This window comes from Bemisia tabaci, chromosome 9, assembly GCF_918797505.1.
Source record: "Bemisia tabaci chromosome 9, PGI_BMITA_v3".
Classification (NCBI taxonomy): domain Eukaryota; kingdom Metazoa; phylum Arthropoda; class Insecta; order Hemiptera; family Aleyrodidae; genus Bemisia; species Bemisia tabaci.
Genome location: NC_092801.1, coordinates 20,508,988 through 20,535,512, shown reverse-complemented (window position 1 = coordinate 20,535,512; position 26,525 = coordinate 20,508,988). Strand labels below are relative to the sequence as shown.

Below are 26,525 nucleotides of genomic sequence, written 5' to 3'. Positions count from 1 at the left end.
GTTCATATTTGATTACAATGGAAGAAAAATTGGATTGCATTTTGCAAAAAAAGAACCAGGAGCATTGCAATGTTACTAAGATTGTGCAACTTTCACCCATTGCAATTTAACGATTTATATCCGGAAAAATATGAAATTTACATGGTAATTTTTGTCCTAAATTTACAGTTTTTAGCGAGTTGAATAGAAAATGTTTAGGGATAATCAGGTATTCCTCTCAATACAAAAGAAGCTGCACAATCTTAGCAATATTTTAATGCCCCTGGTTCCTTTTTGCAAAATGCAATTCAATTATGTTTACATCTAGCGCGCATCGCACCTGCTATAGCACTTATTGGATCAGGTATGGTAGAATCAGCTGCGGATCGATTATCGAATCGTTATCGAGTGAATATTATCGATTACTTCCTATCTCGGCAATGTTACTTATCGATGACGATCATTCAATAATCGATCACGCCCATCTTCGCGACGCGAGTCACGCTAACGCCCAAAAAGTCGCGTCGCACCTTCTAGCTTGAATGCTCACTTGACGCGACTCTTATCAGATTCAGAACCCAAGTGATAATACCTGATTCCGGATCATACCACTAGATGGCATAGCAGTTGAAAATAAGTCTGATTTCTCCAGCGAAAATTGCGATCAGGATTTAATGGGGTCCACGCTTGAATCATGTCTGGGTGATGATCGATTTGATTTTCTCTTTTTAAAATAATACGGTTAATTTTTGGAAGCCCAGTCGTCAAGCGTCTGGGTGATGATCGATTTCATTTCCTCTTTTTAATTGTGGAGCTAACGATGTCTCGAAGATGCGGACACGTTCTTCTTGCCTCTCATTTTTATTCATACAAATAAAGCAAGAATTATAACAAATGAAAGAATTTAAGTTGGGGGATTGAATAATCTTAAGATCGTAAAAAAAAGCAACAACAACTTCAGTAAGTTAATTCTTCCTCAAATTTGCAAAATATTAAAATTTCAGGAATTAGAAATAATTTTCTTTTTCCTTGTATTCTAAACAGATGAAGTATCTCTGCATTTTAAACGCAATGTTGTAGATAAAAAAATTAATGATGAAAATAAATCTTAAAAAGTCTCCCAGAGGAAGGAGTCTTATTTCGAAGAAAATAACAATCAGCCTAATCTGATTTGATACACAATGATGAACGCAATTTATTGGAGGAGGTACTTCAAAGTAACCATACCTAATAAAATAAATGCGTTTAAGGGAAGTTGTGCTGTTTGATGATTGATGAAGTCATAATACACGGCTTGACGTCACGTACATTTTTTTCCACTTTTTCCACAATTATGGAGCGTGGAGGAGAACGCACATATAAGTGCAGTTTTTGAAAAAATTGAAATATTCATGATTCAAAGTAAAACTAGTCTTGATGCATATCCTGTGAAACATTCGCCCCCAACTTCTAATTTGTACGCATCAAAAAGTCAGTTTTAACTTTCTTTCTGCCATAAAGATCCTTATGATCTCGAAACTTCAAACATGTATTTCTTGAAGTAGCAAAAACTGCACTTATGTGCCTTGTCCTCCAATCCCCTCAATTATCGCGTATTAAAAAAAAAATGTATAAAAAATACAACGATCTCAGCTCATTGAAAATTATCGGATTGAGGCACAATTTTTTTCCATGCAAATTCTGCTTTAAGTTTTGTTTTAAAAAGTTGAGTTTTGAAAAGCAGAATTTTTTCAAAATATAAAACTTGGTTGTTTCAGGTATCAAATATTTGCGACAGCATCATCTTTCTATCTACCTCTATTCGTAATATTGGTGCTGTACTGGAGGATATTCCAAGCTGCCAGGAAAAGAATTCGACGGAGAGTGCAGGCGTCCGCCGTAGCCAAGATCTCATCCCACGGTACTGTCAAGTATCCTCCTTCGGGAGGCGTTGTAGCTGGTGAGATACTGAAGCGCCTTCAAATTTCCCGTAGGCAATTGAGCATGTATTTGTTACCTTCACGTAGAGTAGAAACGGGATGCGTGTTGATGTGTTTCAAATGTTTGTTGTGCCTAGTGTGTTTGATGTATTGTTGTGTTTAGTGTGTTCGGTGTGCTCGATGTGTGTTTGTTGTGTGATGTGTTTAGTGTGTTTGGTGTGTTTGAAGTACTGTAAAGAAATTCACTCAGATTCAGTATCGTACGTTTCCATGAGTCTTTTGGATTTCAGATTAAGTCCAAAGAGGAATCAAGAGGAGCAATTGGAATTGTGGGCGGTGTGGCACCTCCTTACTTTTACGAGTCGTCTCTGATTGACTGATCCACCTAGTGCCCACTCTCTGAAGCCCCTATGGAAAATAACACGGAGTTCATTTCTCATCACAAATATCTCAAAAACAAGGAAAAATTTATGCGTCGGAGATTTCAAAAATTCGATTCTCTAGATTTTCTCTAGATCTCTCTAGATTTTCTCTAGATCTCTCTAGATTTTCTCTAGATCTTTCTAGATTTTTCTAAAAAGTTTCGTGGGTGGTACATGCAACTTGTTCCTCAAGCAAACCGAACAGTTTGACCCGGAATTTTGTTGTTTTATGACACCAAGTGTCATATTTCAAGTTAAAAGTAAGCGAGTGAAGTTACCAGTATTCAGGGCAAATCATCCCGATCCCAAAGTTATGTTAACTCAGAATAAGGTACACCATAGAAAATTTCAAAGTCACTCAGAGCCAAAAGTATTTTAACGGTGTGTGTTTGGCGTGTTTGATGTGTTTATACTGTCTAATGTGTTCCGTTTTTGTGTGTTTTGGCAAATTTCAGTGGGTCAAATTTTTCGAGCAAATCGGCAGGGTTGCAACCCAAAAGAGAAAAACGTTCAGCTAGTGAGGTCAAGAACTAAACTCAGTTGATAAATGGCCAACGTCTGCATCCATCTTTTTTTCAACCCACCTCGAGAATTTTAGATGTGGTCACCATTGATGCCAGCATGAAAATTAAGTGTTGTAAGTGCAACGTCGCCGGGGGGGGGGGGGGGAGGTTCGTTTTGTTGTGATGAGAGTTGGCAGTAAGTCAAAAACTTAACTGAATCCACTCGCGGAAATTTGCCTTTTAATGTGTTTGGTGTGTTTGATGTGTTGTCATGTTAGTTGTACTTGGTGTGTACGTTATGTTTTTAAGGCCTAAATACACGCTCAAATTTCCATCAATTCCGATCAAATGGTGACTGGTGCGCATATTCTACCATCAATTTTTCGCGGCCTGCAAAACTTTGACCGCCATTTTTGTCATCATTGTGATCGGAAATTGACGGAAATTTGAGCGTGTATCCAGGCGTCATTGGTGATTATTGATATTTTTTGGACTAATAAGCGGTGCTAATTAATGAAGATACATGAAAAAACTTTAATCTTCAAATTTCAAGTCTTATGATTTCTCAGAATTGTAACTTCAGTCATAGTATCGTCAAAAATCCATTACTCTGAATAAGTAGCCTTTACACAGAAGAATGTATATAACATGATAACTGTAACAAGCAGCCGGCTCGAGTAAAGAAAAGTAAATACTTTTTCTCTGTTCTATTTTAGTCTTCATTGAGAAACATTTTTTGTTAAATTATGCATCCATTTTGTGAAGAAAAAATCAGTGGTCACGTTTCGTCATCGTGAAGTTTACCAAGAAAATTGCAAAATTTTACATGACTTCGTTTTTTTCAAAACGACTCGCTTCTACAATTTATTGGATCTTTCTAACAAAACAGTCGGAAAAGTGTACTAAAAAGAAATAACGTCCCTTTTCTTCACACAACGGATTTATCATTTAACAGAACACTCTCAAAGTTCATTTCAGTTTCTTCAAAAATGTTTCACTCGAAAATGTTGACATTTGTGGCTGAACGCTACATCTTTGTAAGGGGACGTTCAAGTATTACGTACGGTACATTGTCCGACTTTTTGACCTTTTCTTTTACAAGAAGTTTGGAACCGTCTCAACTCCTATCTCATCCAGATGATACAATTAAAAAAATGAAATTTATCGAAGAATCAAAACCACTATTTGCTAAATCTGACACTCCTTTCTTGTGTTATCACATGCAAATGGGAGTCTAAGGTTTTTCATGTTTTTCCCTCTTATATTGTGACGTATTGCTTCCAAACGGAACTATGAGTGGGTGGGAAAAAGTGGGTGATGCTCGTGGTGAGCTGGATAAGAAATAATGTAAAAGTGTGCGTACTCCCTTCAGAAGAATTGGAAAAGCGAGATTTTAAATTCACGAAACGAAACTGTGTGCCAACTATATGCGGGACTCATGAGCCGTGGGCAAGGGACAAGAGCGTTGTGGACAGGGCTCATGAGTTAATGCGGAGAAAGAGTCAGTGGCGTGGCGTGCTTTGCGATATATCGACTGATCTGTCATTTAAACCGGTGGAAAAGGATTGATAAACAGGGTGCCCGCAATGAACACCCTAATAATCGATTCTTTACCATACCTTCAAATGAAGGAATATCGATAATCGATCATTCACGTCGTCGCCGTTCACAACACTGCCGTAATTTGCGAAGAGAGCAGTAAGTGTCAAATTTTCGAAATCGAGTTTCCTTCAGAATTTGTTTCATCTTTTTTCGATGAAATTACTGAAATAGTTAAACCACCAAATTCAGTTTAATTAGACGTATTTCTACCAAACAGAACTATGTGCATTAAGGCATGAGCCCTGAGACCCATAAGAATATGTGCATAACAGGGCTCAAATCGTAATGCACATAGTTCCGTTTGATAGAAATAGTCCCATTGTGTCAAAACGAGGCATATGAGAAAGCCGTTAGTGCACGAAAAATGACGTAGTTTCAGGCAAGAAATAAGTTAAATACCTGATTTACAAACGACGAGTCGTATTAGCTCGCAAGATCAGTCACACCATTGATTTTGTGCTACAAACTTCATGCGAAACGACAATCCCCACATCGAAACTTGGCTGTTTGGAAAACGCCTTCAAATGCGGCGTGATACCTCCCGCATTACGGAGAGTACGAATAGTTGTATCACTGCGCCTTAGCAACGCAACGGAAGATTAAAATTGAAATAGCCCTCGGTTTTCCTTCGACAGTTTTCCAAGGTAGAATTGTATTAAGTAAACGGGCGATTCTTTAGGATATTGAAAAATAAACAAGTGTTAAGAATTGAAACGAAAAAACAGGCACTATTATGTTTCGCAAAATAATTAGTAAAAAAGGGCAAACCCATACGCTAATTCGGCAAACATTTTGCAAATGTAGCAAAAGTTTTAGCAATACCAGCATGAACTAGTAATGGTATTTTCGCAAAGTTATAGTTTGCTATTTTTCACAATAAAATTACTACTTTTGCAAATTGTTTTGTCATTCTCGCTACGAGGGTGGGCATTTTAGCGAAAAAAGCGAATTGCAGAAATCGCAAACCACTTTTTGCCATTTTAGCAATGTTTTTTTTTTTTCGTGCAGCAGCGATTGACAATATAAAAGACAATATAATTCCACAGAGAGCCATTAAATACAGTGCTTTCAAGTAGGGTGCCGCCCTCTTCAGCCAATTTCCAACCTGAAAATGTGTTTGCTGTGTGTCCAAAACGCAACCATCATAGCCTGCTGAAGATAGCACTTACGGCTGTCTTGTCTAACAATAGCCTAGCAAGAAATAAGAAAATACCCTTTTTATGTAATTGAAATTAAATCGGTTGATTTTTAATAATCAAAACGATTTCAGCAGGAGTCTTTCGGTCGATTAGTGACAATTTGACAAAGAGCTGAGGCTACCTTCAATAGAATTTTCCGGTCAGAAGCCTCCGAGTCCGTTTTCTCAAAACTTCAGTTTTGCACTTACTGCTCTCTTCGCTATCACGGCAGCGTAGAGAGAGTACGGACATGTCTAAATATGTAACTCCCAAGCCCAAAACGACTACCAACCTCCCAACACGAAAAATGTCTCTGCCGATCTTAAGACTCCAACATCAAACGCAGTGGTCTTGTAGCCGCTAGCATGCGTTTCTCGCCAACCGCACTGTGTTTGATGCAATGCGTGATGTATCCATGCAATCTTGTAGGCGCTAGTATACGACTCATGCCGACCGCCGCGAGGTCTTTTCCTTTTCATCTCTAGTCCTCGTCATCAGTGCTCTCATTTTTGCACTTAGTGCTCTCTTCGGTATCACGGCAAAACACTGAAGCTTTACATTAGGTCAGTTTTGCTGGTCACAGAATCGTGTTTTGATGCTTGATTCTTGTAGATAAGCTAAAAATAACAAGATTTGTCCAAACAACAACTTTCTACGTTCAATATTAGCCGAGATATCGCCCTTTGAAAAGTCGGGTTTTTGACGCCATCCGCCGCGTTGGGTACACCCTCGGTTTCCTCAACCTTGCTTTCATCAGTCGGTGTGACGCATATTAGCACTGGTTATTCAACGTGAAATCCAGTTGAAAGCAAGGTGGAAGAAACCAAGGGTGTCACAATCGCAGTGGATGACATGAAAAACCTGACTTTTCAAAGGGATATATCTCGGTTAATGCTGAACGTAGAAAGTTGTAGTTTGGACAGATCTCGTTATTTTTAGCTTATGTACAAGAATCAAGCATTAAAACACGATTCTGTGACCAGTGCAACTGACTCATTGAATTCGTGACGAAATGAACATCAAAATTTGAAATTTTAATCAAAATTTTCTTGACTGATGAAAGCAAGGTGGAAAAAATCAAGGGTGTCATTACCGCAGTGGATGACATAAAAAAACCGACTTTTCAAAGGGATATATCTCGGTAAATATTGAACGTATCCGTCATATCCTGGGAGAAGACGTAGGGGACGCCCAGCAAAATCGTGGATTGGTGGCATTCAAGATGAAATCACAAGATGCCATCTACCAGATGACCTCTGGATCAATAGGCAAGGATGGCGATTAGGTGTCGCAGAGCGCCCGAGCGCGCTGTAAAGCGACTGGAATGTATGTAAATATTGAACGTAGAAAGTTGCGATTTGGACGGATCTGGTTATTTTTAGCTTAACTACAAGAATCAAGCATCAAAACACGATTCTTTGACTAGCACAACTGACCCATTCCCATTGATTCTTACCGCCCGCCATCAAACTCAGTGGTCTTGTAGCCGCGAGCATACGTTTCTTGCCGACCGCACTGTGTTGGACGCAATGTGTGAAGTATTCATGCAGTCTTGTAGCCGCTAATATGCGATTCATGCCGATCGCCGACCCCACTGAGTTTCACGCAATGCGACCTAACGAGCACCCCCATATTTCCCAGCCACACACAGTTCTGTTAGGTAGAAACACATCCAATCGTCGGAGTTATTTGTGTGTATTTCTGATTGTATCCTGTTTTTGTTTAGGTCTGTGCGCCGCGGGCGCGACGGGCGGCAACGGGGGGATCGCGGCGGCGGTGATCGGGGTGATCGGGCAGCCGCTGCCGACCATCTCGGAGCTGACGACGACGACGACGACGGCCATGACGAACGTCTCCTCGGCCAACTCGAGCCCGGAGAAGGGCTCCTTCGGGAACGGCCTCGAGGAGGACGCCCCGCCGACGGTCAACGGGCCCTCCCTCCCGACGCTCGTCCCGCCGTCGCCGCTCCCGCCCCCGCTCAAGCCGCCCCCGCCGCCGCCGCCCAAGCGGAAGAAGGAGTCGGCCGACTCCAAGCGGGAGCGCAAGGCCGCCAAGACCCTCGCCATCATCACCGGGGCCTTCGTTATCTGCTGGTTGCCCTTCTTCATCATGGCCATACTCCTCCCCATCTGCAGCAGGTAAATTCTTTGTTTTTTAAAAAATAATACAAAAAACAATAATAAATGGGTATCCAAGGCTACAAATAGACCGCGTTAAGCAGAAAGGAACCAGTGCACATCAGCTATTGCCTTTAATTGAACAATGGGTCACTAAACCTTGTTTATTTTATTGAATATTCTGAAAGTTCTATGTGAGTAGATAACGTGGTGATTTTTCCGCATTTTTACGGAGCCGAAATCGCGGAGAAATCGCTTTTGAAAAATCTAAAAACTGCAAGACATTTCAAACGCATCCGAATGGCGGGAAACTGATGGCGTTGATGCACTGCGGTAGTCATAACGCAGTCTCCTCTCATTTTCCTCTGATGTTTGTTAAAATAAAACGTAATTCAATGTGGAATTGTTGCTTGTTTATTACAGCTAATATATGAATGAGATTCGAGTTTTGAATTCAAAATATATTATTTCGACTTTAGTATTGTTCTCATGTACGAAGAGTAGATAGACATTTGACTGACGTCGTGGAAACCCGTGCCCGCTTCTGATTGGTGCCGGATGACATCATTCGGTGCGGCGCGAAACCGGGGCGTTTTAAATTTGCGTATAAGTTGAGCGATTTGAACTGCGCATTTCTTGGTTATTGAGTTACTTGTTCGCGTTTTTAATGTGCGCATCGTGTTCTATGCGTCATTTTCCTTCAGAAAACTATATTTGCAAGTCAATATTTGTTCATGGTTTAATGACCCATTGCCTTTAATTTAATTTTTTACGCGAAAACGGTTGTGCGGACTTGCGTGCAAATTTTCTTCACAGCAAGAAGCCAATTGTTTGAAATTTTCCTCATCTGCAACAGGTGAATATTTATTTATTTTTAAAAGAAAAAAATGGGTAGCCAAGGCAGAGACACTCTTGTCTCTTGTCTTGTCTTGTCTTGTGGGGGTCTCTACCCCCACTAGTCTCTTGGCGACAGGTGGAAGCTTTTACTTTCGGGGATTCAACAATTCCTATGGACAATTAATTATAAAGGAGAAATTGTCATCACACTAATTTCGGCTGCTGACCTACCTACTTGGTGGGTGATGAGCTTCGTTGACGTCATGAGCCAAACAAGTTTCCCAAACTTCGGCCATTTTTGCTTCTTTGCAAAACGAAACTGCCGACACGTTGTTAAACATCAACCATGTAGGTAAGTCAAAAGTTGAATGCTGAAGTCCCGAAAGTGAAAGCTGCCACCATTGCCAAGATACCAGTGGAGGGTCTGTTGTCTAGGTCTCTTGGCGACAGGTTTAAGCTTTTACTTTCAGTGATTTAAAAAATCTAAGACAAAAAACCTGTTCTCATAGATTACTCGGCAATGGAAGCCGTATTCACGGGGGCTATATAGACATACCATTCACTCCGGGCTCAAAAGCTAGAGGTCCCGGGCGTAGCACCCGGAACTTACGGCTTCTGAGCCCGAAACGGACAGTATGTGGATAGATTACCTATATTGAGAGAGTATGGCCACTGGGCCCCATGGAGAGGCTTAGGACCCAAAAATGGCGGTGCTTTGTTTTGGTTTTTGTGGATGGGAGGGGGGTCATTGCCAACTTTTGACGGTTATCACCAACCGCACTTGCTGCTAACCTTACTACATCTAAGATAATTTTTCTCAAAAATTGCACACGATTAGCCTTAAAAATATGTAAAGATGTCGCAATAGTGCATTTGAGTAAATTTCTCGTGACGATAAGCAAAGAGAACTACATTTTGAGTCATTTTGCATTACATTAATTTATGGCGTCCGCCATTTTTGGGTCCTAAGGGCTCCATTCAGCCTAAGATGGCTGAGCCAATCAGAGGTGGTAACCCCAGTGGCCATACTCTCTCAATATAGGTACTCTATATCGACGGTGAAAGTCGGCAATCACATAACTCGTTTGCGGTGTCTGAAAATCTCTGCCTCTACGTCATTTTTTTAAAGGAGAACAAATTGATATTATTTCTTGAAGTTTTTGCAGAATTTTCTTCGCATTGAGAAGAAAAATCATGACAGTTTTAAAGAATTGCCGTTGAGTAGTTTTCCATTTAAAAAATAAAGTATGACAGGAAGTCTGCGACGTCGCAAACCGAGTTATGTGATTGCCGACTTTCACCGTCGATATGTGGATACAGCCCGTAACTTTTTTTTCAGTGTTGTTTGAAACATTTTAACCTGTGTTTTGGATGCGTGTTGTGCAGGTACCAGTGCCAGCTGAACCAGTACCTTATCGCGTTCTTCCTGTGGCTGGGCTACTTCAACTCGACGCTGAACCCGATCATCTACACCATCTTCAGCCCCGAGTTCCGGCACGCCTTCAAGCGGATCCTCTGCGGCCGAAAAAACTCGGTCCGACGGAGGAATAGGCATCTCGGCGTCAGGCACATGCACTGACAGTTGCCCAAGTTCGAGTCGCATACCGTTTAGCAGGGGTGCAGGGTTTTTCCCTCGAGGGGAAAAACTAAAAAAGATGCAAGACGAGAGTCCATCCCTCTCGCCGGGTCCTACCGCGGGGCTTCTAAAATCGTCCGCTTCAAGGAGGAGGTAGAAATGGAGAGCATTTCTCAGCAGAATTAGCAGAATCGAGACGCGAGCAGGAGGGAGAGCCGACTGATTCGATTTCATTCGCACTTTTAAAAATGCAAAAGAATGGAGAATTCGCATACAAATGTTTAAGGTGATTCGATGGACGCCATATTTTGTGTCAGAACGGCATGCGATATATCGCATCAATTGGTTCCATTTTTTCAGCTACTCGTCATTTTTCTCCAATTTTGAGATCGCAATTCTGTTGTCAGGAGACTAAAGCACTCGCTTACCAATTTTAACAAAGAAATTCAACGTAATAAAGGCGTGGGTTTTTCAAAGAGAAAACATCGCATTCGATACTGATACCGAAACTTCACTCGAATTTCTCTCTAAAAAAACCACGCCTTTATTACGTTGAATTTCTTTGTTAAAATTGGTAAGTGAGTGCTGGAACCAATTGATGCGATATATTGCATGCCGCTCTGACACAAAATATGGCGGCCATCGAATCACCTTAAACGTGTTAAGGAGGACCGACACACAGTGGATCAAGTCGATGGGAGAAGTCGGACAAAATTTGGAAACTTAAAAAGCTTATAACTCCGTCTATACACAATTTTAAGGTTCTAAAACTGGTTCCATTGGTTTTCTCGTGAAATTTTCTTTCAGGGGCACACCTCAAAATGTAAAATGTGACGAAGTATACATCAAAATTTGCAGTATTAATAAAAAATGTCATGTCCGACCTCTCTAATGGAGAATTTGCATGCGAATTTTTTATTGCTTCATCTGAAAGTGCTTGAAGAGCTGATTTCACAGTATTTTTTATAATTTTTTTCTGATATGGGAAAAAGTATGAAAACATATTCAAAAGTGAGAAAATGCACCGCCTAATGACGTCATCTGACGGCATTTCCCATTTAAATACATGTATCTTGGCAGATTAGATAATTTTGTCATATCTTCTTCAATAATTATTGTTCAATTCATGAACCAAGGGTATCCTCGTGTTCAGTTCACTCAGTATTTTCCACTTAAACACAAAATTCATCAAATTTCAGACACCTGCAAATTCTCCATTCCCATCATCTGGTGTTTTCTACATTATTATGAAGAGATTTTTGACAATACTGTGTGCTAAGGAAAATGCCGTGTGAGCCCTCAGAAGTCGCTAAATTCCCTTCGATGAAATATGTCATTCCTGGAAAACTTAAGCATATTTTTCTCCCAATTATTTACAGAATTTCATTCACAATTTTATCCGTAGTATCCGAAAATTCGAGGAAAAATACTCATAACTCTCCAGAAAAATTAACAATGTACTGGAGGAAACAAGAACGACATCAGAAGTTTTGCTTTTCCCCGGATAAAAAATGTACTTCTGAGAGAAGCCGTGTGCTATGCATATTTATCCTTGAAATTTTTAGATATTGTATGGTAAATTGCGCAGAAAATTTTCAAGGAATATTTTCACTATTCCTTGTAAAATCGTTTTTTTAAACAAATATGGCAACGTCTCAAGGCTCTTAAGGCTTTCTTTGAGCAAGGCAGGATTGTGAAATCAATTCGAAGGCTTTCCAAATCCTTCTCGCCTCTCTGAAAGCGACCAGGATCCAGCGACTCGGATTTCCCTGCATCCCTGCTGTGTAGGACGACGGGGGGTGGAGTGGAGGGGTTGATGTTCCTGAAGGCTCGATGGTTCCGAGACACAATTTGCGAAACATATGTATCTATAGCATCGTTCATCCTAACGTAAAGCGGTCATTTTTTCGGAATCCTCGAGTTCACCAGGAAACCCTCGCTACCCCCCGAAGTTAGTGTAAGCGACTCGCGATATTTAGTTAATCAAATTCCACAAGGTTGTCAAATGTGTAATAATATTTGCATATCTTACACAGTTTTATACGGTAGTTTAAGGAAATTGTTCTACATATGACAGTTGTGTTTTTCGGAGGAAGCAAAAGTGATTCGAGCGTCAAATTGAGACTAAAATGTGTTTTTATACTGAAATTGCTAGTTTACTAAAAGCCTTCACAAATGAAATTATTGTATGCTCCGACAGCAAAACCCGCATTCAGTTTAACCCAAAACGATATTTTTTGCAAGGAATTCTACAGCTAAAGTTGTGCATTGTCTACTACCAGAAGCGGGCATATATGATGAGGAAATCAATAAATATTTGCGAAATTGAGCACATATCCTGGATGCGACTATTTCTATTTCAAGATTGTGCCTGTTACTTACGCACAATTTGAAGCAGGGGCTCTTTTTTTCTTAATTTTATAGTGCAGTGCGCTGCTTCATTTCGTAGTCAAATGGACAGATCAGGCATATTGTTAAGTGCCTAAGTAAATAGTCTGATTTTCTCATAGAATAAAATTGTCTCGGTAATTTTTGAAATGCTACTGTTCCAAATATTTAGTTTCGGATTTTATTATGTATGAAACTTGAATATCATTCCAGGGTTACTTTAGCTATTTTTTACGCTTGAATTATGTAACGTTGTCCCAAAATTTTGCAGTATTTCACAAGAATGCGAGGCCCTCACGATTTTGGGACTTCAAATTGACGAGCAATCCATCAAGGAGTAAAATTTTAGAAAAATTCGCAATTTGATCATTAGTTTGGTTTAATTATAAAAAACTTAAGAGCTCTTCGTCAAATCACTTCAATTAGTAATCCTCAACTACTTGTCGAAATTGCTGTAACATTATTTGACGATATCTATTTACTTTTTATCCCTACGACATCACAACTCACTGACAGAAGTTTGTTCGATGGACAAAACATTTCATAGATGCCACGTTATTGTCTTTTCTTCAAAGGTGCTCTTTTCAAGCCACTCGGCCTCCAGTATCTTCGAAAAATCCTTTGTAAGTAAAGGCTCTAACTTAAGCATCATAGTGAGCCCCGCTTTTACTCTATGCATTGATAAAGGAGTAAAATTCTAATCCTGTAGCTTTGTGAATCACTTTTGCTTCTAGTTGCTCAAAAATCATGTTACGTAGTAACATAATCACTTGTTGTTTAGTATGAGGTACGGCTGTAAAAAGGTGTAAACCTTCGGTGTATATCCTTGGAGATTAGATCAATTTAGAGCAATCGAAGTTTCCATTTGCGAAAGTGTTGTTTTTTTCTTTCGCACACAATTGTTTAACGCGAGAATGCGATTTTGTTACGTGAATGTTTTTATTACCCACTGTATTTTGTAAAACCTGACATAACTGAAAATGTGGCCTGTTCCTGAATCACCTCTCATATTCCTAACTTGCCGACGTTAATTTGCTTAAGTTTGAAATTTTTTGATCCTGGTTGAACGACGTACTCCTTACGTGCGTAGCACTTTCCGTATTATCACGTTATTTCATATGATTTTTGTTAAATTCTGAATTCTAATTCTAATTTGACTGGCAGAATTACAAGCATTAGGGTCTCTTCCGTTTTCTATACTCGCATCTGCCAAATAAAATACCCCTGTTCTTGACCCCACACTGAAAAAAAGTCTCTCGGATCTTGAGTCCAGACTCTTATAAAATTTGTCCAAAAAAAATACTCTTGATTCAATCGGATTTTTGTTTGAATCAAAACGAAATCCGGTTGAATTAAGAGACTCGTCTATCGATTCTAGCAAAAATCCGGTTAAAACAAGAGCTTTTTTATATTTTTGAAGATTCCGAACGTACTAGTGTAACGTACTAAGTAATAGTGACTATTTCTCCAGTGTAAATTTGAAGTATTCAAAATGCGTGCCCCTAAGCAACAGCTTACTATCTCTAGAGTCCCTTTATAGAGGGAGTCGAGACAACGCTGCTTATGGATGTCACAAACGGGAATAAAGATTACATAAATCGGACGTTTTTTGTAATCTTTGATCAACCCTTTCCTGAATCCCTATCTCCGTTCCCTCTCTCATTCCATTTGTTCCTTGCCGTACCTCCCATTCCTCGGTCCATTCTAGTTTATTATCTTTACAATCGGTGAAAATCTAATCTTCATTCCCGTTTGTGACACTGTGAAGGCCTAAAGTACGGGAACCAATCAGAACTGTATCCGCATTGTCTTTACTCTCAGTACAGTAAAAGCTCGTTGAGACGAAAAATAAAGGGACCGAAAAAATTTTCGTCATAAGCGGCTTTTCGTCTTAACTAAGTCTATTTCTAAGTCTATTTTCCCTAAGAATGGACCACTAGACAAGGTACGAATTTAAGCAATCTGATACATGTTTCTTAACCAGAATTTCACGTAGAACACGATTCACACTACGAAAATTACCGAAATTAACTTCTAACGAAGATATTAACGTTTTTATTTCGCACTGATTACGAGGAATTTGAACTGCCCGCTCACAAGAAACTCGAAGCTCTACGTGAGTCAAATCGCGCGCTACAACGGTTTCAGCAAGCTTCTCAATCGATCGCAATGTTCATTTTCCACCATGTGTTGTTCAAACTATTGGTAATTTGCTATAGCTGAGCCAAAGTGTCAAGATTGAAGTTGAAGATTTTTACATCGCAGAGACTGTCATGATAAACATTTAGCGCGCGATGTGAATCACGTAGAGCATTGAGTTTTCATGAGCGGGTGGTTTGATTTCACGCATCAAGAATCATTAAATATCTTCGTCAGGAGTTGATTTTGGTAATTTTCGTTGTGCGTATCGTGTTCTACGTGAAATTTTGGTTGAGAAACATGTATCAGAATGCTGAAATTCGTACCTTGTCTAGTGGTCCATTGGCTCCTTTTTGTCGTTTTTACCCAATTTCAAGGCAAAAAATCGGAAATTTTTCTTCGTCTTTTTTTGGTCAAAATTTCGAAATTTCGTCTTATCCGTATTTTTTTTTACATTGACTCTTATGGAAGTGTCAAGGGACCGAAAACAATTTCGTCTTAAGCGGATTTTCGTCATAACCGTATTTCGTCCCAACGAGCTTTTACTGTATAAAGGGACTCTCTATGAACACTTAAAACGGCTTATTGAAATAAAATATGGATTCGTCTTTCGCGCACTCATGGAACGAAATCCAGCTTACTACCTCTCGAGTAGATTCTCGTAAAGGTGGGCTGGAATCCTGTCTGCTGTAGGGTATCGGCATAGAGAAAAAAAAGGAGGTGCTTGTATTTCGGGCATCTTGGAATTTTTCATAGAGTATCTATAGCTTTGATGACGTCATTGGGTACAGCGACGTTTTTATCCTGTCGATTTTCTTGGAAATGGTGTAATTTAAGGGAAAAAGTCATTCTATAAAAAGTGCTTGAAATTATATAAAGAGTTGATTTAAGTAAAAAAATCGGACATTATGGTCCGTTTTTACATTGTCAACATAACCCTCAACGAGCGTCTTGTTTACATTGATGACGTAGGTGGGTACAAATCCTCAAGATGCAAACACCTCCTTTTTTTTCTCTATGGGGTATCGGAATCGAACTCGGTCGACCATCGATTCTCAATTGGACGTATTTATGCTAAAAGGAGATATGTGCAAGTGGAAAGATGGGGTGTGCTCGTTAGTTGGGTCATAAGAAACAATGTGGTCAGTGGATATAGCTCCTTTTGAGAAAATTGAGAAGCGGGATTTTCTATTAAATCAAAAGGAGCTAAACGGCAAAATATGCTAACTCATGAGCCGCGGGCATGGCAAGAGAGCCTTGTGCACAGGGCTCACGAGTTACAGCGCCCCGACGACCATCTCCCCGTCGTTAGAGTGCGCACTCATTGCCGCTGACGTCACTGGCGCACAATATTCCCCATTCATTCTTATGGCCCGACCACTAACGAGCACACCCCATCTTTCCACTTCCACATATCTCCTTTTCGCATAAATACGTCCAATTGTATTATACCTATCATGAGCAGGACATAAATCGATAGTATCAATAGTATCTCTATTTACTACCCCAGTTTTAACGGGGCGGGTCTGGATCACGCGTGACATCAAAGCAATTTCGGGCCCCCGTGCGCTCTGCTCCACGAGTCATAACTCGTGAGAGTTCGTCGACATAATCGCATCTTAAGGGTGGCCCGGTCGATGATGTCAAATCCCTCGGGATTCCCTCCATCCGCGTCACTAAACGTAGCTTTGAGGGTGGCTCTTTTAAAGAATTTCGTAAGAAAGAACGTAACTCCATTTCGATGTTGCCAAATCTCCACTCACAAGTTGCATATTAACCACCCAATTAGCACAGACTGCAGTAAGAAGCAAAAACATTGTATTAATGTTGCAATTCCAGTGAGTGTTGTGTATGTTGCCTAGCTCCTATTTGAAGGGGCCCCATTTATTGAAACTCACTGGAATAAAATTGAAATAAGATGCAATTTTTCATTATATCGCATACTGCCTATCTTTCTGACACACGGAGCTCATTTTGTTGATTGTTTAAAATTGGCATGAATCGACTAAATGATGTATTCCGCCCATGGAAATATAACTCTTAAACACCCTCCCAATCCGGGGTATGTTTCAGCCATACCACGGCAACCCGTTTCGTGATACAGAGAAGTGTGCTGCAAAGCTAAATAAAAACGCCGTATGAACATTGTAACGTTGCCAAATCCCGCACGACTAAATATTTATTTTTGAGGAAATGTATAAGCTTTTCCCTCGAACTACCCTAAACGCTAGAGAAAATTGCGAGAAAAAGAAGTGAATAATTTGACCAGTTTCCAAGAAATTCCTTTATATTCGAAGAAATTTGGCAACACGCGGATGCCCATAGGGCGTTTTCGCGTGGAAACACATTTCATGATACCTATAAGTGTACTGCAAAGCTAAATAAAAACGCCGTATGAACATTGTAACGTTGCCAAATCCCGCACTACAAAATATTTATTTTTGAGGAAATGTATAAGCTTTTCCCTCGAACTACCCTAAACGCTAGAGAAAATTGCGAGTAAAATTTTCCGAAAAATTCGAAGTGAATAATTTCACGAGTTTTTAAGAAATTTCTTTTTATTTGAAGAAATTTGGCCACACGCGGATGCCCATCGGGTGTTTTGTACGGCAATTCGTTTCGTGCTACCCCAGTTACCCTAAACGCTAGAGAAAATTGCGAGAAAAATTTTCCGAAAACTTCGAAGTGAATAATTTCACGAGTTTTTAAGAAATCTCTTTTGAAGAAGTTTGGCAACACGCGGATGCCCATAGGGTGTTTTTGTGCGAAAATTCGTTTCGTGTTACCCCAATTACCCTAAACGCTAGAGAAAATTGCGGGAAAAATTTTCCGAAAATTTCGAAGTGACTAATTCCACAAGTTTTTAAGAAATCCCTTTCGGAGAAATTTGGCAACACGCGGATGCCCATAGGCTGTTTTTGCACGGAACGTCGACGTGACCCAGTTCCGGTCGATTTTGAGCGTGGCCTCTCGAGAGCGATGAGGAGCACGAACGGAGCCCCCGATCCATTTCAGTAAATCAAACGAAATTATTGGGGGTTTTTAAAGGGAAAAGCCCTCTGCGCGATCTTGATCGCTGAGAGCTCTCACAGATGGCTGGCTTCGATATCGGATTAAATATTTGGGCCGACATGTTGCCGCTTTCGCCTAAAACCGCGCAACTCCAAGCGAGCTGCGAGGCATTGAAGTGGTTCTTAATAAAACGGCTCCATACCTCGGGTTCCCATGTCGAGTGATCAGTCTCCTTTTTGAAGTATTGAGCTATGGTGCCGTGCTAAGGAAGAACGCCGTATGAACATTCGAGAGTTGCCAAATTTTAACTTCCCTTGATGAAACGTGTGTTTTTGACGACGCTCATGCATATTTTTCTGTGAGATTTTTAGATATTTTAGATTGAATTGCGAACGATATTGTCTGAAAATTTCCGGGAAAAATCTTCATTATTTTCCCTGCGAATTCGGTATTTATCGAGGGAAATTTGGCAACGTCCGATGGCTCATACGGCGTTCTTCCTCAGCACGGCAGTATGGTTGAGCTTAAAGTTGAATTGATGTTCATTGTCCATTTTTTGTTATCCTGCCGGAAGGTGCTTGTGGTGATAATTTTAAGCGGGGGAATGGGAGAAATTATCATCAATGGGTCTCTGAACACGGCGGAAGCTGAGACTTCATCATACTCGCCAATTTTTCCTCCCTCATAGAAGTCACATAAAATACAATTTACTGTTAGGAAAATTTTCTTTAACCCTTTTTTTTTTAAAAAAAAATTAATTTCACAGGTGCTCGTGGTAATGCTTTAAAACCAAAAGTAGTGATGAGTATCAAAACTGGGCTGCTAAGAGTCATTCATAAAATCCGTAACGCTGAATTTCGGATTGTTCAAGTATCGCGGTCCATACAGAATAGGATGGACTCTTTAGAAATATGATGAAAATAGACTGAAGAAACGTTCTTCTCATCCCCATAACTTTAAGATTCTTTTTGTCAGTCAAAAAAGCTGTTTTGAGCTTTTATAAGCTCCGAAACGTGTTCCTGGCCAAAAGTTACATAAGTCACACGTTTTTATTAAGCAATTCTAGGATCATGCAACAGCCCCATTAAAATAATGTAAACACTTAACCAAATTCTGTATGAGAGTTTCTCAGTAATTCTCATCCGAATAAATCCAACATGCCTTTGTTCAATTACTACACAGTGCGTCGTTCAACCAATGGACCCATGAATCTCCGAAAACTTAATCTTTCAAGACGCTTTCCGATGCATGCCCCATTTCTCTCCTTTATATGGCCAGCATGAAAATTCGATATTCTCCCTCGAAGGAAACCCGTTTCATATTTAAGTACCCTGATGTTCATCGTGCCAAGTTTGGTAAAACTTCTGCCCTCTTTTATAGTAAAAAGGGTAGTTCAAAAAGTAGACACATGCTTCTCGTGGAGGATTGTTATTTTTTTGTAGAGGGTGGTTTTCTTTTTCGTGAAATTTATCTTGGCAGATTTTTATCGCCTCAGATAGTCCTAATGATACCAAGGAAAGGGGATAGTTGGCCAATTTGTGTAACCAAATGCCAAGATTAGAGAATGAAGATCGGATTTGATACATAAGCTATTTTTGAACTACGGTACTTAATTTTTGGTGTTGTATACTTATTTTCAAACTCCATCTTAAACGACCCAGACAATGCTGAGAGCAATGTATCGAAAATTTAAAAGAAATATAGCATGTCCTTGATAATGTTTCAAGAACTTGAATCTCCAACTTATGTTCTGTTGTTAACGTAATATTTAAAAGAATTGCTACCGTATGTGCCATGTTTTTCCTCCTCTATCTTCCTCTTATTCCTCTTTTCTTTTTGCCAGGAAAGGAATCGTTCATTCAAGAGAAGTTTGTGTACCGTTTAAAATCCAAGCTTTCATTCAGAAGTATGCAAGTCGATATTTTTTCCTCCTGATGCACGACATGTTTTGATTTTAATTTAATCGAAAATTTGACTATAGAAAGTAAAAATGAATTATATGGCTGCGTCTCGGTCGTTTCTCAGGGTACATTCGTCGTTTCTCTAGCGAAAAGACGCAAGTATATTTCAATGTTGCCAAATTCCCCTTTCCAAATTGCATTGTTACGAGGAGAATCTTTAGTATTTCTAATTGAAAATTCCCTGATTTTTATCCTGATCTCATGCAAAAATCAGACAAATTTTGAACACAAATTTCACAGATACATTCTTGTAAAAAAATTGAATTTTTTAAGCCAATTTTGCAACCTTGGAATGGAGTTATGTTCCTTCGTTCGGGGAACGACGCATTAAGACGGGTCCTTATTGTTACCAGTTAAATAATCGTTCTAGGTAGCTCATGTGGAAGGAACAGTTTTTGTAATGTTTCTGAATCGTGAGCTACATTGTTTTTTTGGGTAGAGGAACTACCCATTTTTTCTGTTTTCATTGTTACCTCTTTTTTCTTTGGACAATTTCTCCTCCGCTAAGCAGGGTAAGATTATATAAAAATGTAATTGGACCCAACCTAATAAAGGGACCAATAAAATAATCATCAGCGCATCCCTTCTGTAATCACATGTTTGATAAAGACAAATTTAGATTTTAGGTAGTCGCACTTCGACTGGTTTTCTATCGAGACCAAAACGAGATTAAATTCTGTTAAAAAGGAGGAGTCTTTTCTCGCAATCGGTGCTATAATTGATGTAAAAAATTAAATGCCATCATTCGTCTAATCCCGGACTTCGATGAAAAATTGCATGACATGATGTTCAATTATTTTTGAGCGCTTTCTCAAGCCATATAATAAGATACGTTTGTTGAAATTAATGCCAGGACTCAATGGATTTTTCTTTGGTGTGAGTTAATCTAAATTAAATTAACGGTCACTTATCCCTCTCTTCCTCGGCATTATCTCTTTGTACAAAATAATATAATGGATTTTGTTTCATACGAACTGATTTACTTTTTGATTTTTTTCGTCAGAGAACACCTTGCCGTAGAGTTCGATTACTAAATGAAGTGAAGCATGAAAATTCAGGAGCGTAACTCCTTGTCCTTTTAACAAAGGCCGTCTTGCCATTCGGTGCAACACTTGACGATTTTTATTTCTTTTTTTTACCACAGAACAACTTTTTTTTCAATTAAAATGAAAGAAGGCAAAGTAATTGCATTGCTTTAAATTTTTCCAACCCCAGTGTAAACTTTACTTCTTTCCTCTGTATCTTTCGACCTGTCTTATGTACTTTTCTGTCGGTTTCTAAAAGCAGTCATCATGTTTATAATTTTAAAACAGACTTCGACGAATTCAGAAAAAAGGAAGGGGTAAAATGAACACTTTCCTTGTATGTAGAAGTAAAGCTCGGATATGAAATCTTATTTCCCCGTTTAACTTTATATACTGGACTTTCTGGCCAAAAAGGTGCTGTGATATTGGTTTTTCTCTTTTTTTTGTAAAGTCTTTGATTCCTCACTTTTTCGATGTCTCCCAGTTTCAATAGTGATCACTTGCACTAACGCTCGTATCTAAAATTTTGGATTTACCTCCAATTTTAAGGCCTCAGCTTTTAATATTTAATGTCACATTTGTACTTATATAACTTCCGTTCATTTCATTAAAGTGCTAGTTTTAAGTATGTGTAATTTTCTGGATGTAAGTGGGATGTATATTTAACTTACCTACTTTGTTCCCAAGATGTACATATTTCTTTGATGTATATTTTGTTTTGTTTAATCCTCATGTTATGTTATGACTAACCTTAGATCGTTTATTTTTCTTTTTGAAAATATATCATTTTAATAAGAAAAGTTTTCATAATTTCTTGTTGGACAGTAGCTGAAAAACTTAATTATTTGTGAAAAAATCCCAGATTTATTAACGAAAAACATCTGTGAAAAAGAGCCTTGCAACAAATATGTCTGTCGTTACCTACCCCGAAAATGTCGTTCAAAATGCAGCTTGGAGGACGATTAATTGCATTAAATTGACCAATTTTTTTTTTCTTCCTCTTTTTTTTCGATTGGCGTTATAGTTCCACATTTAATATCCTGTCTAAAATAGAAAAAACCACTTGACAAAAGCACTATGATACAATGATACATGTGAGGGGCTTGGAGGACAAGGCGCGTATGTGCAGTTTTTGAAAAATTTGAAAAAACCAGTCTTCGTGCATATTCCGTGAAAAATTCTCTCCCAATTTCTAATTTTTAAGCATCAAAAAGTCAGTTTGAACTTTCTTTCCGCCCGAAGGATCCATGTGATTTGGAAACTTCAAACACTAATTTCTCAAAATAACAAACACTGCACTTATGCGCCTTGTACTCTAAGCCCATCGTGTCGCTCATCAACATTTTACGGGGAACACGATCTGTTCAAAGGAAATTACACTGAAAAAAAATTCTCGGCGTTTTTACCAAGGTCCGTTGGTACCTTTACCATCTCACTTTTTTTACCATTATTGGTAATTTTACCAAGACAGACTGGTAAGCTTACCTAAAAACCGGTATTTTTACTGTTTTTTCAGGTAAGAATACCACTTTTATTGGTAATCAATTCCCGGTAACTTTGCCATTTTATCTCGGTAATTCTACCGCAGTCGATAAAAAATATTGGCGTTTTTACCAAGGTTCAGTAAAATTACCGAGAAAGTTCAATAATTTTACCAAGATTTCTCGGTAAAATTACCCATTCCATAAATGGTAATTTTACCAAGAAAAAACTGGGATCAAATAGAACCCTGAATTCTTGGTAATTTTACCCTTTTCTTAGTAAATACACCGAGATTTTTTTGTTCAGGTGTACTGAAAGTAACTCCTAACGTAACTCGAGATTTAAATGTTGTTCGATGAATCTCCTTCTTCCCTTCCTTCGATGGAACTATACTCCCCCGCCACCCTAAAAAAATAACGGACACGTTTCGTGGGAGGAAAGGGCAAGAAAAAAAATTAGAGGATGAGGTTCCTTTATTCTGAGAAAGCAAATGGAGAAGTCGAACTTAACTCCACATTTTGCGGACATACAACAGACACGCAGAAGCACAGAAAAGTACAATCTTAAGGCTTAATCAAAAGTTAATTAATCACAAATATTGTGCCTTACTGTCTTAATTTTTAAATTTTGCCTTTTACACATTTGAAGAATAAAATGAGCGAAGCTGCAACTATGTAATTTAAATTAGATCGATGAAAATTGACCATAGCTAGTGACCTTGCACGAATAAGTACACTAACTGGTTGACTTGTTGGAAAGGCTGGATAAGAAGGTTTCGGCAGCCTATTTTTTTAGGCTTGAAAATATTTGAATCGAGCGGGTTGTTTTTAGCGTATACTCGATTTGACTTTCTGAGGAAACTATCATAAGAGTTATTAATTTTGTTTTACTTTATATGATTACGAATTGCTTCTAAAAGAGCGTTTTATAGGAGTTGATCCTCTATCATGGAATAGAGAAAAAAATTAAAAATTGAAAAAAGTTACGTATAATCAACAAAATTTTACAAAAAATCCATTTTCCCTTTTTAATTTTTACGTTAAAGTACTTGCTCGACGCTATAAATCGGCTTCCCACAAGCGGTACATACCGTGGAACTCTCTTTCAAGCAATTTTCGATTTGTTCATCGGAGAATTTTATATTTTGCGAAGTTAAATACGTCAAGATTGTTAGGGAATTTTCACCACGGTGTGGTGATCGGATTGCAGTTTACTTATATTAAAAATTTGCGAGGAATTAAGAGTCATTGTTTACAAAACTACCTACCTCAATTATAATTACAGTATGTCTATTCGCTCTTAAAAGTAAATCTAAGAAAACAGCTTAAAAAAATAGAAAAATTAAATAATATAAAAAACAGTTGAGAAACTATCATGTTTACAGTATTATATACACGGGTAACGAGATATTTAATGTAGACGTCTTTATCACTATTTCCTTGTTGACCGCGTAAGATCACTGAGGTAACTCCTCGTCAACCCTGAAACATGAGAAAAAACATAGGATACTTTTTGGATGCACCGAATAATTGTAGAAATTTCGAATTTGCTCTTCCTTTTTATTCATATTTCTGAGGATTAACCTAAAAACCCGTACAACTAATATATTTCTGACATTTCTATTTATTCATTTATCATTGTGAAAGGTGCGGGCCAAGTAAATTTAATGGTACGATTTTGGAAATAAATCATCGAGTCATGATACTGGTCAGAAATGGTATACACCATTACTGCCGTGCTAAGGAAGAACGTCGTATGAACATTCGAGAGTTGCCAAATTTCCTTTTGATTAAAAGTTTATTTTTTATACAAATAATAAATATTTTTCCTCGAAATTTTCAGACACTTAGGATCAAATTGCGAACAAAATGATCTGAGAAATTGGCAGAAAAATATTCAAAAATCCTCCTGAAAATTAGTGATTTGCCAGAGGAAATTTGGCAACGCCTGAAGGCTCATACGGCGCTTTTCCTTAGCACGGCAGAGTATGTACTTACACCGCGCTTGGTTTGGCATGCGGCGGCATCGAGAAATTACGAATTTAAACGATGAAAGCGCGCACCGTAGTGAACGCGCAATGCGTGAAGTATTCTTCCAGTCTTGTAGGCGCCAATTTGCATCTCGCGCCGCGCCGGTCACACTGAGTTTGGCGCGTTAGTTGAAATCGCGGAGTCAGCTTTTCTCACATTGTTACCACCACTATGTTTTTACACACTTTAAACTACGATCGTTATAACGATAGTCGTTACATAAAAAGACTGCTGTATTTTGTTCCTTTTTATAAAATTCCATTTTCACGATTCGGATGAAAATTGAGGTTTCAGGATATCGCAACGTCTTTTTAAACATCTAAATTGTTTGGCCTTGATTCAATGGTTGGCCATTGTTGTGTTGTTATTTATCTTTCAATATGTTTTAGGGCTGGTGAAACATTGTATATGTATGCGAGGGGTATTTAGCAATCGTTGATAATTTGAAGGCTCCTATTAATAAATGTAAAAGCTGAAAAGTCAGAAGTTAAGGAACAAGAAGAGGTACTGCTTATTTTTCCTTGAATTAAAAAGACGATATTTTTCTCCGAAAATGCATGGTGTCATTTTCCGGGACGAAGGAACGTAACTCCACTCCAAGGTTGCAAAATGTCTCAAACAATTTAATTTTTTAGAAAAATGTACCTGTGCAATTTTCGTCCCATTTTTTCCTGATTTTTCCGAGAGATCTGGGGAAAATCAGTGAAATATTCAGTTAGAAATATCCAAGATTCTTCTGGTAAAAAAGCAATTTGCGAGGGGACATTTGGCAACACTGGAATGTAGTTACGTTCTCGAGGGAAGCGACGCACAGTGGATCGAGTCAGTCAGAGAGGTCGGACATGAAATTTTTTACTAGAACTTCAAATTTTGGGGTTCATTTCGTCACATTTTAAATTTCAAGGGGTGGTTTCAGAAGAAAACTTTACGAGGAAACCAATGGAACCACGTTTAGAACCTTAAATTTTTGTATAATTGGAGTTATAAGCGTTTAAAGTTTCCAAATTCTGTCCGACCTCTCCTATTGATGCGATCCACCGTGCGACGTGAGCGCGTGGTGCAGCATGTGAGGGGTTGTGCCGCGTAGCTGCCAGGGGGCGGACCCTTTAGTAAAGATATATTTATTTATTCATTAATTCATTGATACTGTCGAATTCAATTCCACAGTAGTAAAATATATCCTTTTCGTAATGCTATATCAAAGGTCAATAACAATTTAAACCATCGAAAAGACCTCCCGAAAGACAATTAACCGCGTAGAGAACGAGTATGAATTTAGACCTAAGAGGTGCACATTAATAATTGGACGTATTTCTATCAAACTGAACTATATGCATTATGCCGTGAGCCATGTTATGCACCTATCCTTATGGGTCTCAGGGCTCATGCTTTAATGCACATAGTTCCGTTTGGCAGAAATACGTCCAATTGTTTTAATGAGGCTTCGTGCTCAGAACGTCACGCACGACTTGGGTTAATGAGACGGCAATTGCATGCATCGACCACCATCTGAATGCAAAGCAGCCGAAATTATTCCGACTTAGACGGAGCGTCACTCACAAGCGTTATGAGCCCTGAACACCTGAACCTCGTGATATCTCTATCCAGTGGCGTGGCGTGCTTTGCAATATATCGATTGATCTGTCATTTAAACCTATGGAAAAGGATCGATTATTAACAGGGTGCTTGCAGCGAACACCTTAAAAATCGATTCTTTACCGCGGATTCAAATGGGGAAATATCGATAATCGATCACTCACGCCACGCCACTGTCTCTATCGTCGAGTACAAGAATGCTGTCATTGAACTGTATCGATGATAAAGAAAGGAGGAATAATATCATTTTGCAAAACATTTTTTCATGTTCATTATTAATGTTTCAAATGAAGGGGGAAACAAGGAAAATTCAGAACTAAATTCTAAAAAGTAAGTTTGCATTGACTGTTTTTGGACTTTGAAAAAGCTGAAAAATGTGTCAGAGTGTGCGAGTTAGGGAACCCTTCTTTCAGGGAGATTTAGGCGAAATGTACGAAGAAAAATTGTCATCAAAAGCATCTTAAATTCTATGGATCAATTTTAAATATATATATATGAGTCGCTTTTATAGCGCTCTTTGGCGCTGTGCGACGCCTAATCGCCACAAAGCTCGGTCTTCCCACAGGTCATCAGGGAGTTGACAATCTCTTATCTCATTTAACACCCCCTGTCGCCAACCTCTCACTGGGCGTCCCCTACGTCTCCTCCCAGGAGGAACCCAATCAAGCATCTTTTTTGGCAGCCTCTCTTCCGTCATCCTATTGACATGACCATACCAAACAAGTTGTTTGGTCATGACGTCGAACACGATGTCATTTT

The 26,525-nt window shown here is 38.9% G+C and overlaps 2 protein-coding genes across 5 annotated transcripts in view; one reads left to right on the top strand and one right to left on the bottom strand.

The window, feature by feature from the left end:
• The window catches only part of LOC109039076 (5-hydroxytryptamine receptor), a 657,585-nt gene extending 635,972 nt beyond the window's left edge, over positions 1–21,613 (top strand). For 2 of the 4 annotated variants that reach the window (XM_072304243.1, XM_072304244.1), the window contains 3 exons: positions 1,737–1,948; positions 7,330–7,741; positions 9,944–21,613. In XM_072304243.1, the coding sequence (XP_072160344.1) occupies positions 1,737–1,948; positions 7,330–7,741; positions 9,944–10,136 (817 nt within the window). In that variant the 3' untranslated portion in view covers positions 10,137–21,613. The remainder of the gene's footprint in view (positions 1–1,736; positions 1,949–7,329; positions 7,742–9,943) is intronic. The other 2 variants (XM_072304246.1, XM_072304245.1) reach the window with 2 other exon arrangements.
• Positions 21,614–22,599: 986 nt separating this feature from the next.
• Positions 22,600–26,525, bottom strand: part of LOC109039082 (clavesin-1) — a 63,860-nt gene continuing 59,934 nt past the window's right edge. The window contains 1 exon segment of the mRNA XM_072304211.1: positions 22,600–23,621. The gene's annotated coding sequence lies outside the window, so the exon portion shown is untranslated.